The sequence below is a fragment of the Oncorhynchus mykiss genome, chromosome 3, assembly GCF_013265735.2.
Source record: "Oncorhynchus mykiss isolate Arlee chromosome 3, USDA_OmykA_1.1, whole genome shotgun sequence".
NCBI classification, from domain to species: Eukaryota; Metazoa; Chordata; class Actinopteri; order Salmoniformes; family Salmonidae; genus Oncorhynchus; species Oncorhynchus mykiss.
In genome coordinates this window covers 13,460,774-13,487,970 of record NC_048567.1, presented here as the reverse complement: position 1 = coordinate 13,487,970, position 27,197 = coordinate 13,460,774, and the positions used below count along the sequence as shown (strand labels likewise).

Below are 27,197 nucleotides of genomic sequence, written 5' to 3'. Positions count from 1 at the left end.
AAAATATATACTTCTTTGTTCCCTCTCATTGTAAGGATGGGTGATGTGGTAATATGCGTCTACCAGGGCAGTGTGTGAGAGGTTGTCGGTTAGCAGTGAACTCTCATAACCCCAGCCAGCTCATCTTGGAGTCAGGAGTGGTGTGACGGGAGCTGGAGGACTGTGGTCTGTGGTTAGTTGGTCACCTCTGGTCAGAGTGAGACCTCTCACCTCTAACTTCACATGAGTCTATGATGTCACCACAACTGGCTGTGTCTGGGCCAAAGGGCACTCAGCTGGGTCCTGTTTTGAAGGATTGATTCCATTCTCCGTGTGTGTGTGGTCAGTCATCTGCTTCTGACTCACTGATTTTGCTTTTGTAGCTGACAGGTGGCAACTTGCACCGAACAATAGGTTGACCTCACCTCCAATGCCCTTTTTTTACATAGAAATACAGTGTCCGTTCACTAGCAAACACAAGGACCATAAATCAAACACAGTTCACTATGTAAAAATGCTGCTCCAATGAACATAAGGAACACTGTAAGGACCATTTCCGTACTTGTCTCTTGTCGTTCTTATCTATTAGCCTTTTGCCAGTTCATTATAGGCTTAGATGTGGGCCCTTTATTCAGTCTATCATCACAGAACCCCTGTGACAATAAGGCAGATCTCATAGATTTGTTTTACAGTCTTACTACCAGGCAAAGATCTAAATCAACATCCACTTTTGGTTTATGCTGAGTATTCACGTTCCCTGTTATCACAGAGTTGTTTTATGGACATACGTTCTGCTACCCAATGCAGGTAACAGTAAACAATTAATATGCTTGTCTAACAGTGTTTGGAGGGTTAACAGTATGGCCAGTAGAAAGCGTTTGACAGGCCATTTATATTAGGTTGATAATGTAATGATGTTGAACAGAGGAAGTTCATGGCTAACCCAGCAGGGTTAACGGTTACTGGTGCCAGTGGCAGTTTGGGGCAGAGCCAAGGAATTTTGTTTTCCTCTGGGTGAGGCGGCATGGGAAAGCCCTGGCAGAGCCAGAGGGGGAGGGTGGGTGATACAGGTACATCATCAAACATGCAGAGACAGCTCTGAACATGCTCCATACCCACCTCTGGAGGGGGTTTGGGATTGTGGGGTGTGATAGGATTTCAGATAGTGTTACAGGACTGTGCTGTTTTTACAAGTAATTCAGAGAGAGAGGGAGAGGAGGGGGGGGGGGGTAGAGAGAGCTGTACATGACTGTTTGTCAGGTCATTGTATATATGGTTATTTTCTGATTTCTGTGAAGAGGTCAGTAAATCACCATCATTGTACAGGGCTTTATAATTCCCTGAATTGACAATGAACTGCCACTAGATGGCATTCATTCTAAAACTGTGTTGAAGGAGCAAGCAAGCTATTGCCAGTGGTGTGTATTCATGGATGCCAAGGGAAGCCAGCCTTCCCCCCCCAAAATGTACCAATAATAAAACATATACAATCATTTATATATTTCGAGCTAAACTGAGTGAACTCAACTGTGATTGGTCCTGGCGCACCAATAAAAAGTGTTTAGGGAATCCAGTTTGGATTTGGATTCACACCACATCAAAAGAAAAAAAACTTGGATTGTTGCATCTCGTTGTGTTGTTGTCCTCTGGTGGCCTTCTCTTAAATTAGCCATGGATGGAGATAGGGATTTGGATCCAAATGTTAATTCATACATTGTGCCTCTGGCCTCACAGGATGCTTTTTATTTCCATAAATTAACAACATCAACATGGCACAGTCACAGACCAACCTTCAGATAACAAACAAACAAAATACAAAGATGTCATTGACTCATCAGAGCCAATTCAGTTCATACAAAATACAGAATGGGCCTGTTCTGCATTACCAAGTTCATCTTTGTAAACTCTCCCTCATTCTATTGACAACGGTGGTATGTTCTAAGACTTTGAAGGGAGAATACAGTCATCAAAAGGGCAAGAGTAGTCAGATGGAGGAAAGTGTTTGTGATTTAGTTGGTGTTGGTGAAGGCCTGGTAGAGGGCGGTGAGCTGGGCCTTCAGGTCCTGGGCGTAGGGGTCCAGCTTGTCCTTCAGGTCCTCAGCATAGGGGGCCAGGCTCTGCTGCACCATCTGAGCTCTGGTGGTCAGCTCGCTCTGGAGGTTCTTGGTCAGGGGGGCCACTCTCTTCTGGAAGTCCTGCAGGTGCAGGTCCACTTTCTGCTTCAGCTCATCAGTGTAGGGGCCCAGCTGGGACTGCAGCTCCTTCACACTCTGCTCCAGACTCCCCTTCAGCTCATCACTCTTCTGGAGCAGGGTGGCCCTCAGGGTCTCGGAGTCCAGGGACTCTGCATAGGGAGCCAGATCCTGTTTCAGCTGCTCCACTCTCTGCTGGACTTGGGTCTTCATCTCCTCTGCGTAGGGTTCCAGTTTCCCCTTGACACTGCCCAGGTCTTGCTCCAGACGCTCTCTCAGCACCTCAGCCTCCTGGGTAATCTTGGTCATCAGGTCCTTGGCTGCAGAAGGGAGCTGCTCCTGCAGGGAGATGGCGTATTGGCTGGCCACGTCAGCGCTCTCTGTGATGCGGTCACTGCAGGAGAGGAGAGGAGAGGAGAGGAGAGGAGAGGAGAGGAGAGGAGAGGAGAGGAGGGTCAGTTCAGGTCCCCATCCTAGTAATCTGAGCGATTCGACTACAGACATTCCACACGTTATGACAACTACATCACAGATCATATTACTTACTTGACATCCTGTCCCAGCTGAGATTTCCTGATCATCTGGACGGTGTCTTCGGCCGTGTGCGTTGCCTTGGCAACGTAGTCCCAGAAGGCATCTGTCAGCTGCTCCAGCTGTGGCTTAGGCTCATCAGCGTAGAACAGGTTAGCATGACAGCCTGTTAGGGCGTAGCAGAAGAGTTAGTTGTTGTGAAATTGTATATTTCAGGGTCATTACTGGTTAGGCATGGCAGCCTGTTGGGGCGTAGCAGAAGAGTTAGTTGTTGTGAAATTGTATATTTCAGGGTCATTACTGGTTAGGCATGGCAGCCTGTTGGGGCGTAGCAGAAGAGTTAGTTGTTGTGAAATTGTATATTTCAGGGTCATTACTGGTTAGGCATGGCAGCCTGTTGGGGCGTAGCAGAAGAGTTAGTTGTTGTGAAATTGTATATTTCAGGGTCATTACTGGTTAGGCATGGCAGCCTGTTGGGGCGTAGCAGAAGAGTTAGTTGTTGTGAAATTGTATATTTCAGGGTCATTACTGGTTAGACATGGCAACCTGTTGGCGGCATTAAGGTAACTAGAAAAGTATACTCCCTCTGCCGTGGTTATTATTGACTATTGACTTAAAATGAATTTGGTAGATTGATGGAAGGTTGTTGTACTTCAGCTCTATAAATTTCACTTATAATCTGAAATATTCTTGTATCCCACTCACCAGTGAATACAGCCAGTGCGAGCACCACAATAACCTTCATGACTCTCAATCAGATTCTGTGAAATAAAGCAACAATCACTTAAAGCATTGTAATCCACCAGAAAAAAACATAATGGAATGCTATCAAATAATACCATGGACTTGTAGAATCCAGCTTACCGTCTTTGTGTATGAGTGTGTTGGTGTATCTCTGAGTCCAGTCTGCAGTGACTGTAGTTTCAGCCGTGTCCTGGCCTGTATATATAGTGAGCAGGACAGTAAGGAACACAAAGTCCAAGAGCCAGTGCCTCGCTGTCAGCAGTGCTCCAAATCATAAACCCTCAGACCGCAGTGCACCACTCAGCACCTGTCTACCTGACCCAGCCCAGTTCTGTCCTGACAACTCACCCTGGACCTGTCCCAATGAACCCCTGGACCCAGAATGCACAGGAGAGCACTGCGTTATCATCACCTCTGGGTAAAGTGTCACAAACAGAGTTTGGAACAAAAAGTAGTGATCAGAGATACTCAGTGAAGACCAATCTCCTGGGACTGCATGCTGATAAACACATCTCCATTCAATCCCCTTGTCTATAGTTTTTCAATGATATGCAGTAGTGATACATGTGCAGCAGGACACTTGTTGCCTTGCAGCTATACAGGTCTGTTACTGTTAATATCATCTGAGGGTAGATGTGTTGTATTGAGGCTTATGTACTTTTACATACACTAGCCTGTTCCTTTCTCTCAGGCATAATGTATATTGGTCTTTATATATGATGCTACAACTCTACAATGCTGATAGTGAGTAACTGGTTCACACCAGGTCAGTTTCATGGATTTTTCCTTGATGGCACAGAAAGTCTCAGATCGAATCAGCCATTCTCTGAGCCAATCACAGCCATTTCTCAGACATAAATAGCACTTTGTCCAGACAACACCTTCCTCCCAACCTTCATGAAGTATCAGTCTGATCAGATATGGTATTGATTTATAGTCAGTTTAAGTTTGATGTCCAGCCAGCTGGCATTGACTCCCAGAATATATTCTATGATATAGTTTTCAGTTTAACTGTGAGGTCATGTGTTCAAGCACTTCCATGTGTCAGTTGTCTGATCAAAGTTCATTTGACCTTTCCCATACACACTGTGATAGGGTCTAATGTTAGGGGCCACATGGGCCCAGTCTATTCATTAGATGTGATTTCACAATAGCTAGTAGATGGTGGTAATGTATGGTGTCTAGGAACTTATTTGGAATCAATTCAATGTTACAGTAGACTTTCATTTTTCATTTGTCATACTGTAATTATTCTGTTTAAATGGATAGTGGGTTACTGTGCTATACTGGTAATTGACCTTGTCATAACCTCGCCCCTGGGTTATTGCGCAAAGAAGTGTCTGGGAACGACATTACCATGTCAAAAAGGTGGATCAATCTACCCAGAGAATGGCCAGATTGAGAATCTTCACAGCACTCATTCTACATCACTTGGGTTATTCATGATGTCACATCCTGGTAATCTGGAGTTTTGAAGTCAGGAGTTGAGTTCTAAACCTCCTATCTGCCCACTGTGCCTTATTACAAACCATCACAGTGCCACTCTATAGAGAGTAGAATAAGGAGAGGGTGTTGCCTGGAATCTACTATTCCTTATGTAAATGCACTACAGTGCAACGTTCAACACCTCAAATAACCTCTGACCCCAGTGATGACTAAAATGTGTGAAGGTTGACACTGCGCTATAGGTTTGCGTTGGCAATTGAGGTGACACAACCGTTGGGATGTTACCGTTGATGGCTAAACAAACGCCAGGATGTCTAGAATGAAATCATGTCCTTGTCGAAAAGCACCAAATTGAAAAGTGAAATGTACTAATGCCAGCATCCGTATAATCTAGTTAGTATTATATATGTGGTTGTGGTCTTATTGCTTGACCTGATTACAAACAGACTACCCAACCGCTCTGAGATGTCCGCATGGTCCTAAAGCACAAAGTTGGCTGTTTTGTATCACATTCCAATGATAAAACTGTGGGCGACAAAAATAACATGTCAAAATGTGTGGGGGACATGTCCCCGTCCCCGTCCCCTGTCCCCAGTGAAAGTTGCATCCGACTGTAAGTCTTCTCTAGAATGAGGCTTTCAGTAGAAGGGTCCAGGTCCATGCACAGTTGTCTAATTAGAATATAACCAATAAAAAGGACCATGCACAGTTGTCTAATTAGAATATAACCAATAAAAAGGACCATGCACAGTTGTCTAATTAGAATATAACCAATAAAAAGGACCATGCACAGTTGTCTAATTAGAATATAACCAATAAAAAGGACCATGCACAGTTGTCTAATTAGAATATAACCAATAAAAAGGACCATGGTGTTGGTGGGGGAGATTCCCAAAGGAAACATATTGAAGTTCAATCAAAGCCAGGTTAATCAAGTCTGGTCTGTCTAGGTTCTGTCTGTCAGGCTCAGAGAATGAATATGAAGGTAACAAAATAATATATTGTCATTGTGTATTGTTTGTGCATGTGTGTGTGTGTGCATGTCAATATAGTAACCGCACGGTCATGTGATGACAGCCAGCAAGGAGTTGTAGCAGAAGCAGGAAGAGAGGTGACATGGCAGTGACTCCTGGACTTTGGGCTTACATCTACAGCTCTGGTTTCGACTATATATACAGCATGGCACTGGCCTGATAGACACACAGACAGACTGAATACACAGAGATACACCAGGAAAAAAACAGGTGAGGCCAATGCTGAGATTCAAAACAAGGTGTTGGGAAAATGTGATTTTAGGGTTCTAAGATGCAAATGTAATTGAAGTGTAATTGACTAATGATGTTTCTGTTTCAGTGACAAACGCAAATATGAAGGTGTTGGCGGTGCTTGCAATTGCTATACTCTCTGGTAAGTAACATCTAATGTTACCACAACCATAACTACTCTGTAAAAATGTTTTATTGAAACCTTTTGAATGCAACAAGATTATTAGAATGATTTATTATTTTAAACCTGGCCTACTTCAAGCTCCTTGAACAGTGTAAGGTCATAAAGCAGGTCAGGTTAAACTAGCAGTTTCACAGGAACTAACTCTATTTCCATGCCCCAACAGGTTGCCATGCTAACCTATTCTATGCCGATGAGCCCAAGCCACAGCTGGAGCAGCTGACAGATGCCTTCTGGGACTACGTCGCCAAGGCAACAAAAACTGCCGATGACACGGTCCAGATGATCAGGAAGTCTCAGTTGGGACAGGATGTCAAGTAAGTCATTTGACCTGTGATCTAGTTGTCATAACATGTGTGTAATGTCTGTAGTGGAAGCCCTCTCAGAGTACTAGTCACCTGAGTGGTGCAGCGGTCTAAGGCACTGCATTCCAGTGCTAGAGGCATCACTACAGACAATCCCGGGCTGTATCCCAACCGGCTGTGATTGGGAGTTGCATAGGGGGGTGCACAATTGGCCCACGTCGTCTGGGTTAGGAGAGGGTTTGTCCAGGGTAGGCCGTCATTGTAAATACGAATTTGTTCTTAACTGACTTGCCTAGTTACAGTAAGTAAAATAAAATCTATAAATAAAACTAGAATCCTGACCTGACCAGACCCCTCTCCTCTCCTGCAGTGACCGCATCACAGAGAGCGCTGACGTGGCCAGCCAATACGCAGTCTCCCTTCAGGAGCAGCTTCCTCCTGCAGCCAAGGACCTGATGACCAAGATTACCCAGGAGGCTGAGGTGCTGAGAGAGCGTCTGGAGCAGGACCTGGGCAGTGTCAAGGGGAAACTGGAGCCCTACGCAGAGGAGATGAAGACACAAGTCCAGCAGAGAGTGGAGCAGCTGAAACAGGATCTGGCTCCCTATGCAGAGTCCCTGGACTCCGAGACCCTGAGGGCCACCCTGCTCCAGAAGAGTGAGGAGCTGAAGGGGAGTCTGGAGCAGAGTGTGAAGGAGCTACAGTCCCAGCTGGGTCCCTACACAGATGAGCTGAAGCAGAAAGTGGACCTGCACCTGCAGGACTTCCAGAAGAGAGTGGCCCCCCTGACCGAGAACCTCCAGAGCGAGCTGACCACCAGAGCTCAGATGGTGCAGCAGAGCCTGGCCCCCTATGCTGAGGACCTGAAGGACAAGCTGGACCCCTACGCCCAGGACCTGAAGGCCCAGCTCACCGCCCTCTACCAGGCCTTCACCAACACCAACTAAATGGCCCAAAGCTACACCACTTCTTGATCCTCTGAAACGTTTTGAGTGATTCTGTCATAACCTGAACTGCACTGTAAAACATGGAAATTAAACTGGGCATATACCCAGAGCATCATATTTATTATTATTTAGAAAAATGTAAACCAAACATTCACACTCAAATATTTATATGTGTTTGTTTTACCTTGTTGAATAATGTCAACCTTTTATAATTTCATACATTTTTTAAAGAAAAATAAAGATATTGAAATGATGAACATAATGCAAGATTGTTCCCTCATTCATTACACTCCAATTACACGTGCAATATGTCACTTAAGGACACAGGATAAGTCACAACTATGGCTGTCCCCGTCTTTTCCCTGTCTCTGTGTGTCTCTCTCTGTGTGTCTGTCTCTGTGTGCCTCTCTCTGTGTGTGTCTATCTCTCTCTCTCTCTTTCTCTCTCTCTCTCTCTGTGTGTCTCTCTCTGTGTGTCTCTATGTGCCACTCTGTCTCTCTCTGTGTTTCGCTCTCTCTCTTTTAGCAACACAAATACTTGTGTTGAGTGTGTGAAATCCCTTTGCTTAATTAGAGACGGTTATTTCCTGGGCCTCCTGGGTCCAGACTGGCCCTGCTGACATTTGTATCTCTAGCTCATGTGTCAGCAACATGTTTATCCAAGTCTCTGTCCTTTTGCATGTCAATGCTGGTAAAATGCCAATGTAACATTCATACCCAGAAAACATGAAAATATTTGGTGGGCAAGGTGGGCACGGGCTAGCCCACACAAGCCCAACACGGCCCATCCAAAACCAAGCCCAACAGGGGCCATTCCTTACCAAGCCCAGCGTGAGCTAGCCCATACCAAGCCCAGCACGGGCTAGCCCACACCAAGCCCAGCTAAGTCTAGCCCTCACCAAACCCAGCTAAGGCTAGCCCTCACCAAGCCCAGCACGGGCTAGCCCTCACCAAGCCCAGCTAAGGCTAGCCCTCACCAAGCCCAGCTAAGGCTAGCCCTCACCAAGCCCAGCTAAGGCTAGCCCTCACCAAGCCCAGCTAATGCTAGCCCTCACCAAGTCCAGCACGGGCTAGCCCACACCAAGCCCAGCTAAGGCTAGCCCTCAACAAGCCCAGCACAGGCTAGCCGACACCAAATTCAGCACTGGGCAAATGCCCTGGGGGCCAACGTGGAGACGATGAGCGAAGGCACATCAGCCAATGTGGGCAGCCTACTTGGGGCCAATACTTTAGTCAATGTGGGCAGCCTACTTGGGGCCAATATTTTAGCCAATGTGGGCAGCCTACACGGGGCCAATATTTTAGCCAATGTGGGCAGCTTACACAGGGCCAATATTTTAGCCAATGTGGGCAGCCTACACAGGGCCAATATTTTAGCCAATGTGGGCAGCCTACACGGGGCCAATATTTTAGCCAATGTGGGCAGCCTACACGGGGCCAATATTTTAGCCAATGTGGGTAGCCTACACGGGGCCAATATTTTAGCCAATGTGGGCAGCCTACACGGGGCCAATATTTTAGCCAATGTGGGCAGCCTACACGGGGCCAATATTTTAGCCAATGTGGGCAGCCTACACAGGGCCAATATTTTAGCCAATGTGGGCAGCTTACACAGGGCCAATATTTTAGCCAATGTGGGCAGCCTACACGGGGCCAATATTTTAGCCAATGTGGGCAGCCTACACGGGGCCAATATTTTAGCCAATGTGGGCAGCCTACACAGGGCCAATATTTTAGCCAATGTGGGTAGCCTACACGGGGACAATATTTTAGCCAATGTGGGCAGCCTACACGGGGCCAATATTTTAGCCAATGTGGGCAGCCTACACGGGGCTAATATTTTAGCCAATGTGGGCAGCCTACACAGGGCCAATATTTTAGCCAATGTGGGCAGCCTACACGGGGCCAATATTTTAGCCAATGTGGGCATTTTGGCTGGGTAAGATGTTCAGTGTTCCACTTTGGAATGTGCCACAGGCTACAGACAGGTGTGTATTACTCCTCCCTCTGGCTGGGTCTCCACTGTTTATGAGTGTCTGTCTGAGGACACACACGCTCATGTACACACACACACACACACGCTAATGTACACACACACACACACACACACGTCACACCTCCATGTTCACCTCCTCTTCTCCATCCAACGTGGAGGGACAGAGTCCAATGACAACAGGACACGTGGGCTTCACAGTCATTCCCCCGATACTGAGAAACAACTCACTCAAACATCAAGCAGACAGTACACAAACACACTGTGGAGGACAAACAGACATGTGAGGGGCACATATGGAGGAGAAATCACAGCAGTGACAATTATAATGAGTCATATCAGGTTCGGACAGTGTACTCTGCTAATATGAAGCCATCTTAGACAAACCTGCTTAGTGCCTGTCTTCATTTTTTTGTAATCTATTTTTTTTAAACTACCCAATTTCTTTGCTAAGCAAAGAGGCAACATTTCCTTGAATATATGTCCACATGATCTCTGGCAAGTCAAAGCAACCTGATTCAGGACGAGGGTCCGGCAGGGAAACAAATGATTTCAGATGACACCCTCTCTTGAGCCCATCTGTCTCCTCCATATTGATGCCAATATGGGCACCGAGGGGGTGGGGGATCTGTCTGTTTAAACATGCCCATCACTCAGGAGAACACACCACCACAGAGCCAAAAGGCATCATTAAACCCTGATCAAATGGCCTTCCTCATCCCAACAGAGGAGCATAGTTTAGAGTAATATACAGCATCTCCCTCATCTCCTTGACTGTCTATTGAGGAAGACATGATGGCCTATTGAACCATATGATGGGAACTGAGAAGACATCGAGAGGTAGTCAATCAGTGGAAAGACACAGGACGGGAGTCTCTTTGAACAAGCTGCATCTTGCAGATTATCCCACTATGGTGGTGACGCACAGAAGGAGATTAGACATTGTTTTGATGCAGATAAGAGGTTGTTCCAGACAGAATGGCTGTAGTCAGTGATGGTTTGGTTCTGGCATCAGAAGAAGTGGAGATGAGGAGATACTGTGGATAACAAGCACATGTAGATGAGTCATTGTAAATATCCAACCCTGAAGGCAGTGTTTCATTGTGTTGTTTTACCCCAGCATGCCCTTTGATATGACTTGGATCAGACCAGATTGTTTGTAATACAAGGGCCCTGTACAACAACATCCACATAGCTGGTGTCTTTTTTAATCCCTCCATTTATATGGGTGCTGTTTGTGAGGCATTTCCCTCTTCATAAATGTGTGTGCTAACCAGCTGTTGTGATATGAGGGCAATACAAACCATTTTTTATCTGATTAAACTCTGCAGTCTGACTTCAACTTTCAGGGCTATCTGGGATTTCCTTCTAGTGGTCCTCCTAGTGGTTAGAGCGTTGGACTAGTAACCGAAAGGTTGCAAAATTGAATCCCCGAGCTGACAAGGTAAACATCTGGCGTTCTGCCCCTGAACAGGCAGTTAACCCACTGTTCCTAGGCCGTCATTGAAAATAATATATATATTTTTTAAATATATTTTTTAATTGTACCCCTTTTTCTCCCCAATTTCGTGGTATCCAATTGTTTTAGTCTCATCGCTACAATTCCCGTACGGGCTCGGGAGAGGCGAAGGTTGAAAGTCATGCATCCTCCGATACACAACCCAACCAAGCCGCACTGCTTCTTTAATAATAATAATAATTTGTTCTTAACTGACTTGCCTAGTTAAATAAAGGTAAAATAAAAAATGAGTGGAAGTGCCAAGAGCAACAGTAGGTTAGACTTTCCTGCCACCTGTTGGCAAAGCTGTGATACTGCAAGAGAGATGGAGCGAGAGAGAGAGATCTACATCATTACAACTCTATATACAGCCATAACATGACATTTGAAATGTCTCTATTCCTTTGGAACTTTTGAAAAGTGTAATGTTTACTGTTCATTTTGTATTGTTTATTTCACTTTTGTTTATTATTTATTTCACTTGCTTTGGCAATGTAAACAGATGTTTCCCATGCCAATAAAGCCCTTTGAATTGAATTGAGGGAGAGAGAGCGAGCGAGAAAGAGAGAAAGAGAAAGCGAGATAAGACAATATGTTGGAAAGGGAAGATAGTTGAGAGTGTAGAGAGAGTGACAAGGAAAGATGTACAGTATGCATGGATGTGTGTTTGGATCAGAGGTAGAGAACTTGGGAGAGATACAGGAGAGTAAGAGGACATGGAAAAGAGACAGACAGATCAGGAAGTGAAACGTCTGTAACATTGCCTCTTGAGCACACAGTGTGTTTTCCTTTCTGTGTGCTTAAATAATTATTACCTGTATGAACTGAACTGATGTCAACTATGCACAGAATACACAGACCCCATACACACAGACCCCATAAAACAGCAGTCAACTTAACTATCAACCTGGACTCAGGGGTAGACATAACATAGTAAAGGTAAATAAAGGTAAATAAAGGTAAATAAAGGTAAATCCGAGACATGTATTAATTTGTGAATGTCCATCATCCATTTCGTATGATACACAGTGGTGTTAAGTACTTAAGTAAAAATACTTTAAAGTACTACTTAAGGAGTTTTTTGGGGTATCTGTACTTTACTATTTATATTTTTTGACAACTTTTACTTTTACTTCACTACATTCCTAAAAAAAAAAAAATTTACTTTTTACTCCATACATTTTCCCTGAAACCCAGAAGTACTCGTTACATTTTGAATGCTTAGCAGGACAGAAAATTGTCCAATTCACACACTTATCAAGATCACATCCCTGGTCATCCCTACTGCCTCTGATTTGGCGGACTCACCCAAACACAAACGCTTTGTTTTTAAATGATGTCTGAGTGTTAGAGTGTGACCCTGGCTATCCGTAAATTAAATCAATTAAATTAAAATGCGTGCCATCTGGTTTCAGGAATTTTTAATTATTCATACATTTACTAATCATACTTTTACTATTGATACTTAAGTATATATTTAGCAACTACATTTACTTTTGATACTTAAGTATATTTAAAACCAAATACTTTTAGACTTTTACTCAAGTAGTATTTTACTTGGTGACTCACTTTTACTTGAGTCATTTTCTATTAAAGGTATGTTTATGAGAATTTAGTACTTTTTCCACCACTGATGATAAAGTAGATTCCGAATTGCAATTTGTATGATATTTTACGAACTGCAATTTGTACAATATGTTTGCAAATTTTCAAATCTCATGATACGTTATTACGACTTGTTGTGGCTGTTAGCTTAGACTAGACGTAACATAATAAATTGAAACCTGGGAGAGTGAAATTAGTATGTTACGTTTGGTATGGTTACTTACATAAAACAGAAGGTTACTTAAGGCAAAAAAAAGAATGTATGTTTGTCAAGGAGGGTGAGTAGATGTAGAACATGACCGTCTAGCAACCCAAAGGCTGCATGTTCGGATCTCATCACGGACAACTTTATAATTTTAGCTACTTTGCAACTACTTACTACATTTTAGTTACTTTGCAACTACTTAGCATGTTAGCTAAACCTTCTCCTAGCACTAACCTCAACCCTTTAACCTAACTCCTAACCCTAACCTTAATCCCAATCCCTAACATAGCGACCTAGCTAATGAGACCAGGCTGAACACTATTGTTATTTACCCAGTCAGTGGGTTTGTCACAAATCAACTTTATCAAAAGTATACCTGACTGAAGTGCAGCCAATTGCCCTTCTGGGCTCAACCACAGTGACAGAGGTGTAAAGTGTAGTAGTAGTGAAACAGAAGCATATTGTGATGGCCCTGAATTTTTCTGAACCGTCTCAGTGCTTCTCCTTCCAATAGGGCGCTTCCCCTTTAATTCCCAATTAAATAGCCAGCATCAGCTGCGCAAAAGTGGGGTTGTGATGGAGACGTGAATGAGGATGTGTTCAACCCTCATTTCCGAAGCTTCTCTATTCCGTTTTGTTTTGTTGCCGTTAAACATGTGTTTTGTAGCCTAATAGAGTTTACCCAGGATCGGATCCACTCTTTGCGTCCGTGGACTACACCTCTCTGTTCTTCGTGCCCTTTCTCCGGCTGGAGATCTGTTGGCGGATTGGATTGTCTGACTGACTACAACCTTTTTGTATATGGTATTTCATATGTTTTGATGTGATGTATACTCTGATGATTTGTGTAGTTAGTTGTAGTTGAGGACTTAGTAAAAGTTTATAGGCTTTATAGTTGTGTGGTAAAATAATTGTTATATTGATTGTATGATTAATACTGGGTTTACGCTACACTTTTCATAAACCCTTAAAACATTGGAAAGAACTTCAAAAACAACTATATTCTTTTGCGTGGGTTGTATTACCAACATAAAGGATTACACACACATATAATATAACACAATGAGTTCTGGTTCCTCCAGAAATGTCCTGTACCTCTAAAAAGAGTCCAGCCCGGTAAAGGAGTAATCAGTATTAATCATATTTTGAACCAGCTGAAAATATGCGTTGGTACTAAATGAATATGTTGGCGTCTGAGACATTATTACTGATCATAGGACGACATAAACTGTATCTTGGAAAGTCTACACATTCTAGTTATCAGATTCACATGGAATTGTTGTGCAATTTAAATGTTTAAATATGAAACTATTTGTGAAAAGATGAAATGTAATTTTAGCTTCCAAATTAGAGAATTGGGGTTTCATGAGTGAACTATGCTCAACTCAGTGGCCCTGCCCATGTGAACAGACATTGGTTATAAACTATGAAACACGCCCTTCTCTCCCCTCCTATATAAAGCCCTTGACGAAAATGTAACTTTCTGTTCCGAGGATGTTAGGGCGACAGTCCTACGTTAAAAGGGCTCAGATAATAAGCTGTTCCAAGGACGTGTGGACTTGAGGTCCCCACGTTGAAAGGACAAAGACCACCTACCGAACTAAGCCAACCTTAGAGAACCTAACGAAATTAGCATTGAATTTCAATGTGAATGTGACAACCTACACCCCGGAAGGATGAATTTTGACTATACCAGCCAGAATATAGCATGAGCTTAAAAGTATGGCAACTTTTCTCTGAAGAAGCACGAATTGTGCAAAACGTCAGGATTTAAAAAACATTTTTTTTTAGAGTTCATAGTTCACTTTGAACTCTTATTCACTCCAGAAGTGATACCTCCTAGCCGTTGAGTTAGCAGCAGTCGCTAAACATGGGCTTGGAGAGGACGGACAGAGTATCCATTCTACCACGCTCCAGTTCACCACTAGACATTCTTCAGAGGGCCAGAGATCCATAAAAGACAAACCGGCCTTCCATTGACAACCAATCTACTGAAGCGCAGCTCAGAGTAAATATTTATTGCATTGTCCTTTTTCAAATGGCCGGTTATTTAGAATGCATAAGATTCTGTATTTACGATAGCATAACTTCTCCCTTTGTTACTCAGTCTTCCCGTTCTGTCACTCAAACCCAACCCCCTCACTTTGTGTAACCAGCCGTCGTATCCGTTCCGTCTACCAGGAACGTTTTCTTTATGACATAATTTGTAATCAATGTATGATCCATTCTGTGTGATTATTTAGGTATTTAGTAAATAAATAATTAAACCAAATTTTGAATTGTTGATTCAACTTGTTAGCCAGGGTTCGTGAAGATTTACAACTTTCAGAGGAGACTGAATAAAGTTCAGATTAAATATTGACTGCTATTGATGCAAAAAATGACTAGGTCTTTAAGAGTTTATTCGGAAGATAACAGCTCTATAAACATTATTTTGTGGTGCGCTGACTTTCTAGTTAATTACATTCACCTGATTAGCTTAATCAGGTCATATTAATTACAGATAAATTATTTTATAGAATAGCATGTCATATCACTTAATCCAGCATAGCCAAAGACACAACAGAGTCGAAAGCCTTGGCCAAGTCAATGAATACGGCTGCACAGTATTGTCTTTTATCGATGGCGGTTATGATATCGTTTAGGACCTTAAGCTTGGATATCATAAGTAACTACGTGTTAAACGTGATCCACTTTTGGGTGTCATCTAACAAATTATTTTTAAAGAACTCGTATGGACGATTCTTCACCACCAGGGGTCACTGATTGCACAATGTTGAACTCGAAGGGAAGTGCAATGCGGAACTCTTCCATCGCCCAAGACAGAGTTTAGCAGTGATACAGGAAAACAAAATGGCTGCTATTCCTTTGTTAGTTGTTGCATCTCGTGCCAACTAGCTATCGTTATACTGTTCCCACAGCACAAAGGATTCCATACATTTATTTATTTTTTATACATGTTTTTATTAACAACAAATCAATACAGAATGTAAATGTGGGAACACAAGTATATATGAATAATATACAATGGATAATTGGGCTAGGGGTTACAACATCACATTACACAAGGACCTGAAGGGACAAACACACACTTATAATTCTAACGGCTTTTTTGTTAGAAGAGTATTTAATTGTCTTAAAATATAGTTCAATTTCTTTTTGTAAGGTAAGAAAGTGGGGTTTTGTTTGTAAATTTACATTTGTGAACATGAAATTTGGCCAAAAGAATAACGAAATTAATTACATAAAATTGTTTCAGCTTATTTCTATCGTAGGTAAAGAATCCAAGCAGTTCATCTCTCCACAATAGTGTAAAATCTTCATAAATGTGTTAAATTATAAATCTACTGATGTCTTGTCACAGTTTCCTTACATAAATACAATGCCAAAAAAGATGCAACAGTGTTTCTGGGTGGTCAGCTCAAATTGTTCCTTTTGTAATTATGTTTTCCTTAAACTTCTTCATATGGCGGTTGGCAAGATAATATTTATGAACAATTTTAAAGGACACTTCCTTAATTTTGTTAAACAAATAGGTATGTTTGTGGCAACATCCAAACTTTTTTCCAACAGATATTATCAATAAATCCGTTCCAATAAGGCATGACATAAGGTTCGTATCGCTCTGTTGTTGTATGGACCAAAAGATAAAGAAATCTTTCCTACTGATGAGTCAACAGGTTTAATGGAAGGTAGGTTCTGAGGGTCAGGTCTTGACACATTCCTGAATAATAAAGCAACGCCTGAGGGAATGGCATCTAAAACAATATGTATATATTATGACCGTATATGTGTTTGTATGTGATACAGTGGGGCAAAAAAGTATTTAGTCAGCCACCAATTGTGCAAGTTCTCCCACTTAAAAAGACGAGAGAGGCCTGTAATTTTCATCATAGGTACACTTCAACTATTACAGACAAAAAAAATCCAGAAAATCACATTGTAGGATTTTTAATGCATTTATTTGCAAATTATGGTGGAAAATAAGTATTTGGTCACCTACAAACAAGCAAGATTTCTGGCTCTCACAGACCTGTAACTTCTTCTTTAAGAGGCGCTTCTGTCCTCCACTCGTTACCTGTATTAATGGCACCTGTTTGAACTTGTTATCAGTATAAAAGACATCTGTCCACAACCTCAAACAGTCACACTCGAAACTCCACTATGGCCAAGACCAAAGAGCTGTCAAAGGACACCAGAAACAAAGCCAGTACATGTCCAGGCCCGTCTGAAGTTTGCTAGAGAGCATTTGGATGATCCAGAAGAAGATTGGGAGAATGTCATATGGTCAGATGAAACCAAAATAGAACTTTTTGGTAAAAACTCAACTCGTCGTGTTTGGAGGACAAAGAATGCTGAGTTGCATCCAAAGAACACCATACCTACTGTGAAGCATGGTGGTGGAAACATCATGCTTTGGGGCTGTTTTTCTGCAAAGGGACCAGGACGACTGATCCGTCCGTGTAAAGGAAAGAATGAATGGGGCCATGTATCGTGAGATTTTGAGTGAAAACCTCCTTCCATCAGCAAGGGCATTGAAGATGAAACGTGGCTGGGTCTTTCTGCATGACAATGATCCCAAACACACCGCCCGGGCAACGAAGGAGTGGCTTCGTAAGAAGCATTTCAAGGTCCTGGAGTGGCCTAGCCAGTCTCCAGATCTCAACCCCATAGAAAATCTTTGGAGGGAGTTGAAAGTCCGTGTTGCCCAGCAACAGCCCCAAAATACCAGCAACAGTGTGTGAAAACCTTGTGAAGACTTACAGAAAACGTTTGACCGCTGTCATTGCCAACAAAGTGTATATAACAAAGTATTGAGACAAACTTTTGTTATTGACCAAATACTTATTTTCCACCATAATTTGCAAATAAATTAATTAAAAATCCTACAATGTGATTTTCTGGATTTTGTTTTCTCATTTTGTCTGTCATAGTTGAAGTGTACCTATGATGAAAATTACAGGCCTCTCTCATCTTTTTAAGTAGGAGAACTTGCACAATTGGTGGCTGACTAAATACTTTTTTGCCCCACTGTATATAGGGCTTTGGTGACAAAATGGACGGCACGGTGATAGACTGCATCCAATTTGCTGAGTAGAGTGTTGGAGGCTGTTTTGTAAATGACATCGCCAAAGTCAAGGATCGGTAGGTTAAGTCAATTTTACGAGGATATGTTTGGCAGCATGAGTGAAGGAGGCTTTGTTGCGAAATAGGAAGCAAATTCTAGATTTAACTTTGGATTGGAGATGCTTAATGTGTGTCTGGAAGGAGAGATTACAGTCTAGCCAGACACCTAGGTATTTATAGTTGTCCACATATTCAGAACTGTCCAGAGCAGTGATGCTAGTCGGGCAGGCGGGTGCGGGCAGCGATCAGTTGAAGAGCATGCATTTAGTTTTTTTAGCATTTAAGAGCAGTTGGAGGCCACGGAAGGAGTGTTGTATGGCGTTGAAGCTCGTTTGGAGGTTTGTTAATACAATGTCCAAAGAAGGGCCAGATGTATACAGAATGGTGTTGTTTGCGTAGAGGTGGATCAAAGAATCACCCGCAGCAAGAGCGACATCATTGATATATACAGAGAAAAGAGTCGGCCTGAGAATTGAACCCTGGGCACCCCCATAGAGACTGCCAGAGGTCCGGAGAACAGGCCCTCCGATTTGACACACTGAACTCTGTCTGAGAAGTAGTTAGTGAACCACGCAAGGCAGTCATTACAGAAACCAAGGCTGTTGAGTCTGCCGATAAGAATACGATGATTGATAGAGACGAAGGCCTTGGCCAGATCGATGAAGACGGCTGCACAGTACTGTCTTTTATCGATGGTGGTTATGATATCGTTTAGGACCATTAGTGTGGCTAAGGGGCACTCGTGACCAGCTCGGAAATCAGATTGCATAGCGGAGAAGGTACGGTGGGATTCAAAATGGTTGGTGATCTGTTTGTTCACTAGGCTTTCAAAGACTTTAGAAAGGCAGGGCAGGATGGATATAGGTCTGTAACAGTTTGGGTCTAGAGTGTCTCCCCCTTTGAAGAGGGGTATGACCGCGGCCGCTTTCCAAACTTTAGGAATCTCAGACGATACAAAAGAGAGGTTGAACAGACTAGTAATAGAGGTTGCAACAATGGCGGCGGAAAATTTTAGGAAGAGAGGGTCCAGATTGTCTAGCCCAGCTGATTTGTAGGGATCCAGATTTTGCAGCTCTTTCAGAACATCAGCTGTCTGGATTTGGGTGAAGGAGAAGTGGGGGGCGGGGGCTTGGGCCAGTTGCTGCGGGGTCTGCAGAGCTGTTGGCCGGGGTTGGGGTTGCCAGGTGGAAAGCATGGCCAGCCGTAGAGAAATGCTTATTGAAATTATCGATTATCAGTGGTGACAGTGTTTCCTAGTCTCAGTGCAGTGGGCAGCTGGAAGGAGGTACTCTTATTCTGCATGGACTTTACAGTGTCCCAAAAGTTTTGGAATTAGTGCTGTAGGATGCAAATTTCTGTTTGAAAAAGCTAGACTTTGCCCATGTTTACGGATTTGGGATTGTACCTGGTGGGTTCCTTGATAATTTGTGTGAGATTGAGGGCATCTAGCTTAGATTGTAGGACGGCCGGGGTGTTAAGCATATCCCAATTTAGGTCACCTAGCAGTACGAACTCTGACGATAGATGGAGGGCAATCAATTCACATATGGTGTCCAGGGCACAGCTGGGAGCTGAGGCGGGTGTATAACAAGCGGCAACAGTGAGGGACTTATTTCTGGAGAGATGGATCTTTAAAAGTAGAAGCTCAAAATGTTTGGGCATATGCCTGGATAGTATGACAGAACTATGCAGGCTCTCTCTACATTCAATTGCAATTCCGCCCCCTTTAGCAGTTCTGTTTTGACAGACAATGTTGTAATCGGGGATGAAAATGTCAGAATTTTGGTGGCCTTCCTAAGCCAGGATTCAGACACGGCTAGTGTATCAGGGTTGGCGGAGTGTGCTGAAGCAGTGAATAAAGCAAACTTAGGGAGGAGGCTTCTGATGTTTACATGCATGAACCCAAGGCTTTTACGGTTGCAGAGGTCAACAAATCAGAGCACCTGGGGACACACAGGGCCTGGGTTAACCTCTACATCACCAGAGGAACAGAGGAGTAGTAGGATGAGGGTACGGCTAAAGGCTATAAGAGCTGGTGGTCTAGTGCTTTGGGAACAGAGAATAAAAGGAGCAGATTTCTGGGCGTGGTAGAATAGATTTATGGCATGGTGTACAGACAAGGGCATGGTAGGGTGTGAGTGCAGTGGGGGTAAACGGAGTGACGATGAGAGAGGATTCATATCTGGAGATGCTAGTTAAGCTAGGTGTGGTCTCTGCATGTGTGGGGGGTGGGACAAGGGGGCTATCTGAGGCATGTTGAGCAGGACTAGGGTCTCCGCAGTAAAATAAACCAATGAGAGCTGCCCTAAACAACAGTATACACGGCATATTGACAATAGAGAAAGACATAAAGCAAACACAGGTGTTGATTGGGTGAGCTAAGACAACAACGGGTAAACAGCTAGGACAACAACATGTAAATGGCGATGAATGGGCAGAAAGGGTCAGTTAGCTACACACAGGGCCTGAGTACGAGGCTGGGGCTGACATATAAACAAAATGAAGTACTGTGTTAATGAACAGTCCAGCAGGCATCAGCTGTGTAGCCGAGTGATCATAGGGTCCAATGAGCAGCAAAGACGAAACAGGGAGCCGTTCGGTAGTCGATTACTACGCAAGGGAAGCAGGAGACACAGCGTTCAGGAAGCTAGCAGTACAGGGCTAGTAGATGGATCAACACCGACATCCACGGCGCAGAGGCCGGTTGAGAGCACATTGGCGGAATTACGTTAGCAGACCAGTCGTGATGGATCGGCGGGGCTCTGTGTCGACAAAGGGTCCAGGCCAATTGGTAAGAGAGGTATTGTAGTTGGTGTACTTTGTTTGCTAGTTGGGAAATTTGCCTAGCTTGAAGCTAGCTGGTGCATGCTCCTGGGAAAGGGTGTTAGCCACAATAGCTACTCGGTAGCAACTAGCTAGCTGTGAAGATCCGGTGTAATGGTCCAGAGCTTGCAGCAGGAGTCTGGAAAAAGCAGTCCAATATGCTCAGGGCTGATATCGTGCTATGCAGACTGGCAGGTATTACCCGGGCTAAAGCGACTGGAGTCCGAGCTAAAGGTGAAGACCGCTAGCAGTGGCTAACAATGACTAAAAAGTTACTAGCTAAATAGCTGGCTAGCTTCTGATGGAGGTTCCAGTAATAAGGTCCCCCCAAAAATTGCAGATACGTACCACATTGGGTGAGGCGGATTGCAGGCACGTATATTTAATCCGAAAATGGAAAAAAAGACGTTGAAATATAATGAAATGTACACAAAACCCACCCCAAAAGACAATATTTACATGGGATGAAAACAAACATGTCTTACTGCGCCGCCCTCTTGGGTGTATTATGAGACAGCCACCATCTCCTTGCATGTGTATGAGAATTATGTTCTCAATGTTCATAACCCAATTCAATTAAACTACTCGGTCTGCAACCCAGAATTTGTAAGATACTGGTTGAATGAAACAGACGGAGGCCCAGCTATGATAGTCAAAATGTTTATTCACGAGAGCGCTAGTTCGTTGTACAAAACCATTAATTTTATACTGGCTCCTTATGCACATACTTTCAAACACAAACAGACTCCTTACGCACATACTTTCACACACAAACAGAAGGTATCCTACGCACATACTGTATCACTACCCAGCCAGCAAAGATTAGGGAGAAGCACTCCCTGTCCTCCCTTAAATCTCTCAGAGGCCCCTAGCAAGGTCGGCACTGAATTTTGCTCAGACAGTCTGTGTTTAAGATACTATTTATTTATTTATTTTATTTTGATCTCTTTTAGTCCCCATTTGGACTAATCTTCGAAGAGTCCCTAAACATTAAAATACAATTTATAATACAAACACACTTTCACATATAACACACTATTACAAACATACATAATATACTAACATAATGACCCAATAAATACTCAATCTAGAAAATATTAATTCTTCATCTACTATAGTCCCACAACATTTCTATGTATTATATTTTTCTATGTATTATATTTTATATTTTATATATATTGAAAGGTTTCTAGTTTTCTCAGTCAATTTATTCAATTTCTTTATTGCTCTAAATCAAAATGTTATTTTGCCTACTTCTCTTTTCTGTCTAGACAACGCATAGGTGGTGGACAATCTATTCCTAGTATTTACGGAATGTCTGTCTCTTACCAACTGAATACCGTTGTGAATAGAACTTGGCCGTTTTAAATGATGTATATTATGAAATAAAATAAGCATGTTTTTTTCAATTATCTTGTCGATTGATGACCAAACAAGAACATTGCGCATGACTGCAACAGAAGAACCATATCTCCACCTTAAAACAATCCTTGCTGCTTTGTTCTGTGTATTCTGCACCCTCCTAACTTCAATTGATGATGCATTTCCCCAGACCACAGAACAGTAGTTCACCTGACTCTCAATTAATGCTTGTGTTATTTGCTGAATAATTTTTACTGGTAAATATTTAGCTATCCTTCTGATTACGCATGCTGTTTTAATAATTTTCTGAAATTATCTTCTTCTCCATCCATACTTAATTGTATCCCATGCTGTTTTGGCCTTTTCCTAGTGGAACAGACCAACATAACTTTGGTTTTCTTGGTGTTTAAAACAAGTTTGTTTTGGCAAACCCACTCCCTAATATTCTCCAAATCTCCTTGTAAAGCTTGCTGTACCTGTTGAACCGATTGTCTTGCTGCATAAATTGAATTATCATCTGCAAATATAGTAGCTTGAGCTTCGGCTAAGGCATGGGGAAGATCATTGGTATATATTAAATAGAGAAGTGGCCCAAGACAGCTGCCCTGCGGTATTCCACAGTTTAACACATGAGGGGAAGAAAATTAACCATTGATATAGCTGGACTGTTTCTTGTCAGTTAGATATGACTGTACCCAATTCAATGCTACCTCCTTAAAACCATAATGCATTAATTTGGTCAAAATTATTTCATGATCCACTAAATCAAATGCTGCACTGAAATCTAAAAATAGTACACCCACAAACGTGCCATTATCCATAGCATTGAGCCACTGGTCAGTCATGTCAACCAATGCAGTGGTAGTGGAATGGTTTTTGTGATACTGCTGCTGCTGATTGGCTATAATCAGATCATTATTTTCCATGTACAATAAAGACATTTTGTACAGAGATATACTTTTACTGACTAAACCTACACACCTCATTACTAGTAACTGTATGATTCTAATCAATTTCATACAATTATATGGTTTCAGGGTGGAATATTCTAATCATTACCTTAAACATATAAGTTCAATTATCAGTATGACGCTAGGTATTCCTCCATTTTGCAGACCATGATTCCTGGAACAATCCCTGTGAAGTCGGAATGCTAGAAAACGGGTGATGAGTCCTTCTACGTAAACCCTGCAGATGGCTACTTAAAATTCCTAACCTTGACGCAGCAGAAGCATAGAGAATTCCTTAAGGGAGGTAACATTTTCTTCTCATCACCGTGCAAGGTGAGCCATCAAATCCATATGTGATTTTTTTTAAATATTTTTTTTCATCAACATTAGATAACATTTAATTTCATTAAGTTGAATCAGATACATTATTTAAGTTTCCGTTCAGTTTTTTCCTACACACCACTTATAATGTTGATCATATTTATTTTCTCCAGATATCTCCAAGTCTGCGTTTTACCAACTCCCTGCCCTGTCCCAAATGGTCACCACAGAACTTAATTTCAAACCCAAACAACCGTGATGAAGGCCCATGCGCCACAGAGTAAGAAAGATTGGATCAAGGACAGATTAGCATATATTTGATCAATTCCAATATTTGTGCTTAGGTAAATATTGTATGTATTTATTTGATTTAAAATCAGTATGTCCGTGGTCATTATGTTATATAGGTTAATTGAACTGTATTATGTTCTATATTTATGGTAAACATCTTGCCCACCTAAATGCCATCCTGAGACAGATTATGCCTATTATAATTTATTACGACGATAGGCCAGTATTGATAGCAAGCATTACATCTAGTAACCTTTGACCACACTCTCCTTATCCTGCTTCAGTATGTGATAACATGTCCTATGTTTATTTATAATCTTAACGAACCACTGACTGTAATTCTGTCCTAAAACACACACTTTGCATAATACTGGTTGTATATTTTATGAGTTGAAAGAGCTACAAATTGGGTGATTTGTTTAGTTCCCCTATGACAGTGTAAATTATAATATCCTCAGTATAGGTCATTAGTCCAGTAAAAACGATAGGTTTGTCCCATTTATCTGCATATTTTAATATTCAAATAAACAGATTTATGAAATATTCTTCCATAATGTTATGCATTTGACTCCGACTTATTTGTACCCTTCGGGTTTAACTTTGATTCTCGTTTATTCCGCAAGCAGCTGCGCCTTTGCGTCATGTGTTTGTACATGCAGGTATAATCATCATGAGTGATCTCCTGTCTTCTGACTTGATGGGGATGATTTCCAGTGAAAAGGCCAAGGTTGGCATGACAATGTAAGATTAAGATGAGTGGTGGAATCTGAACTTGTTTGATCACCTCCATCACGAAGTAGATCCATATTACAAATCATCAAAACTTACCTGAAGTGTATCACACAGTGCAGCAATAATGTTGCTTTATAGAGCCCTTGAAAAACGAGATTGAATTGAATCAAGTAGACACTTAAAAAAAAAGAATACAGACGTGAATGTTATAAAGACCTGATGTGATTGATTTTCTTGCTGCAGATAATTGTGAGTCCATAGTTAGATGAGAATCTAGCCTTTTTATAAGTACCTTTTTCATTTCACAATTATATGTATCACTGCACCATTTTAGAGAACAGAATGTAAAGTACTGTATGTATTCTGACATTTAAGTTAGTCTCACACAGCAGAGAAAGACTGAACTAACCGGCTCTGTGATCACCTGGACGCAGAGATTAACATTCTGTTTGAGAGCAAAGATATGAAGATCTGATGGGGAAACCCCGAAGCTAGATTTACAAAACCACTCTTAATTAACTGAATTCAGTACAATATACAGTTGATCACCTTAGAATACATATGAAAGACACATTCAAATGACAATGCTTTCGTTCTTATTTTAAAAAGTGATGCAAACATGTATGGGTATGACTACAACCAATGAAATCAATTGGAACAGGTGTCATCCTATCTTTGAATTTTAGCTCCAACAAAAATTCATTATTCATTATTATTCATTATTCATTCATTATTATTTGTTTTTATTCAATATACTGTAACTCCCCGAGTGTTGACATGGTTCTGATATGACAAAATCCAAATAAAGCACTATAATGTGACAGCCTTTATGAGCCTGATGCAAAATTGTTCAGAAAATGAGTGACAATTGGGGAAGTCATCAGCTATGTGGCTAACCACAACATCTAATTAAATGAAGGAAATAATCATAATATATTAGGCTTGAGGGAGATTTACGTGACATGCTTTCCTGTCTCCCCGTCCAAATCATTGTGTGCTGATGTAGATGTCACTCAACATTATCTCTTACTGTTCAGTACTTTTTCTGACACTTGGAACACACTGCTCTCACAAACAACTCATTCAAGACATGTCAACAATAATCAAACCTCAAAGTAATGTAGTTGTCCAACAGATGACATGCAGCAGTACATTTTTCCATGTGAGAACCTCAACCCCTTTCTACTGATGGAGATGTGGTGTGACAGAGAACGTTGAAAACCTGTACTTTCAGAATGACACTCCATGTAAAAACACAACCAATTGGTAGACCTAAGTGGTTCTCAACCAGGCGTACTAGCACCTACCCGCAGAGGCTACTTGAGAAGACTCATGAGACATAGCCTTACTGGTAAAAATGTACATGAGGGGGTACTTCAGGGGTACTCCAGGCAGAGAAAAATGTACTTGTGGTAGAGTAACCAAACAAGGTTGAGAACCCAGCCAGGTCACCATTTGACATCCACACATGCCTAAGGGCGTCAGGAGATGACGTGGAAACCGGCCACTAGGGGAAGAGCAAGCGCTGTTACCTTCAAGTAGGTTTCAGTTGGCTAAGGCGTTGTGGGCGGGGATGGCAGATCGGCGTAAAGGCGTTCGCATCCTTCCCAGCCAAAACAGTTAGGAAGAGTTTGTGCATATATTATGATGACATTTTGTTCGTTTTGGACTTCGGTAGGTTTTTTAAATTATTTTTCTTTGTTTTTCACCTGTTCGGCAAGCCGAAGTCGGTAGCCGAAGTCTACGCCCCTTCGTCGGTGATTGGTCAACAGTAGGGATTCTTCAATAAAGTCTTTGTTGTCATTCAACGAGAGATGACTTATTTTCACACACATTTCATTGACAAATACTGCACCAAATGTCTTAAATAGATGTAAAATTGTGCGCCTTAGACTGACTATTGTTTCTTAGATGGACTATTTTGAGAAAGTATATACTGGCTACGGTGTCTAAAAATGTAAAAACAGTACTATTGATGCATTTTTCTCTTTTTTTTCAAGGGAAGGTCTTTTAACACCTAACCGTCTTTGGCTAGGCGCCAGCCTAACTGAAGCATGCTGTCGCCGTAAGCATCTGCCTCTGGTGCCAAAGGTTGAATTTTCAAATCCAGCGATAAAAAGTTTTTGTATTTGTGTTTTAAGTGTAACAAATCAAATCAAATGTATTTATATAGCCCTTCGTACATCAGCTGATATCTCAAAGTGATGTACAGAAACCCAGCCTAAAATCCCAAACAGCAAGCAATGCAGGTGTAGAAGCACGGTGGCTAGGAAAAACTCCCTAGAAAGGCCAAAACCTAGGAAGAAACCTAGAGAGGAACCAGGCTATGATGGGTGGTCAGTCCTCTTCTGGCTGTGCCGGGTAGAGATTATAACAGAACATGGCCAAGATGTTCAAATGTTCATAAATGACCAGCATGGTCAAATAATAATAATCACAGGCAGAACAGTTGAAACTGGAGCAGCAGCATGGCCAGGTGGACTGGGGACAGCAAGGAGCCAGGTAGTCCTGTATCCCAAGCCTTAACCCTTACAGTGAATTCTAAAATGGATTTTAAAAAATGGATTGAGGGAAATCTACACACAATACCCCATAATGACAACACAAAAACAGGTTTGTATAAATGTTTACATACATATTCAGACCCTTTACTCAGTACTTTGTTGAAGCACCTTTGGCAGCGATTACAGCCTTGAGTCTT

At 42.1% G+C, this 27,197-nt stretch overlaps 2 protein-coding genes and 1 long non-coding RNA gene across 4 annotated transcripts; 2 read left to right on the top strand and 1 right to left on the bottom strand.

Moving 5' to 3' along the window:
• Nucleotides 1-1,685: 1,685 nt before the first annotated feature.
• LOC110510198 (apolipoprotein A-IV-like) lies at nt 1,686-3,664 on the bottom strand. Its single transcript, XM_021591577.2, has 4 exons — nt 3,567-3,664; nt 3,408-3,463; nt 2,718-2,868; nt 1,686-2,565 (listed from the first exon to the last, which is right to left on the bottom strand). The coding sequence occupies exons 2-4, from the start codon at nt 3,445-3,447 to the stop codon at nt 1,989-1,991; spliced, it is 768 nt and encodes a 255-aa protein (XP_021447252.1). The 5' UTR covers nt 3,448-3,463; nt 3,567-3,664; the 3' UTR covers nt 1,686-1,988.
• A 2,365-nt stretch (nt 3,665-6,029) lies between these two features.
• On the top strand, nt 6,030-7,852 carry LOC110510190 (apolipoprotein A-I). The gene is made up of 4 exons (XM_021591565.2): nt 6,030-6,136; nt 6,246-6,299; nt 6,505-6,655; nt 7,014-7,852. The coding sequence occupies exons 2-4, from the start codon at nt 6,260-6,262 to the stop codon at nt 7,588-7,590; spliced, it is 768 nt and encodes a 255-aa protein (XP_021447240.1). The 5' UTR covers nt 6,030-6,136; nt 6,246-6,259; the 3' UTR covers nt 7,591-7,852.
• Nucleotides 7,853-13,473: 5,621 nt separating this feature from the next.
• LOC110505114 lies at nt 13,474-24,337 on the top strand. Of its 2 annotated transcripts, none has more exons than XR_002470685.2 (3): nt 13,474-13,694; nt 23,318-23,485; nt 23,647-24,337. It is a non-coding gene; the product is annotated as an uncharacterized LOC110505114 (long non-coding RNA). The 2 variants fall into 2 exon arrangements; XR_005041143.1 differs by lacking the exon at nt 13,474-13,694 and adding an exon at nt 14,271-14,898.
• The last annotated feature ends 2,860 nt before the right edge of the window (nt 24,338-27,197 follow it).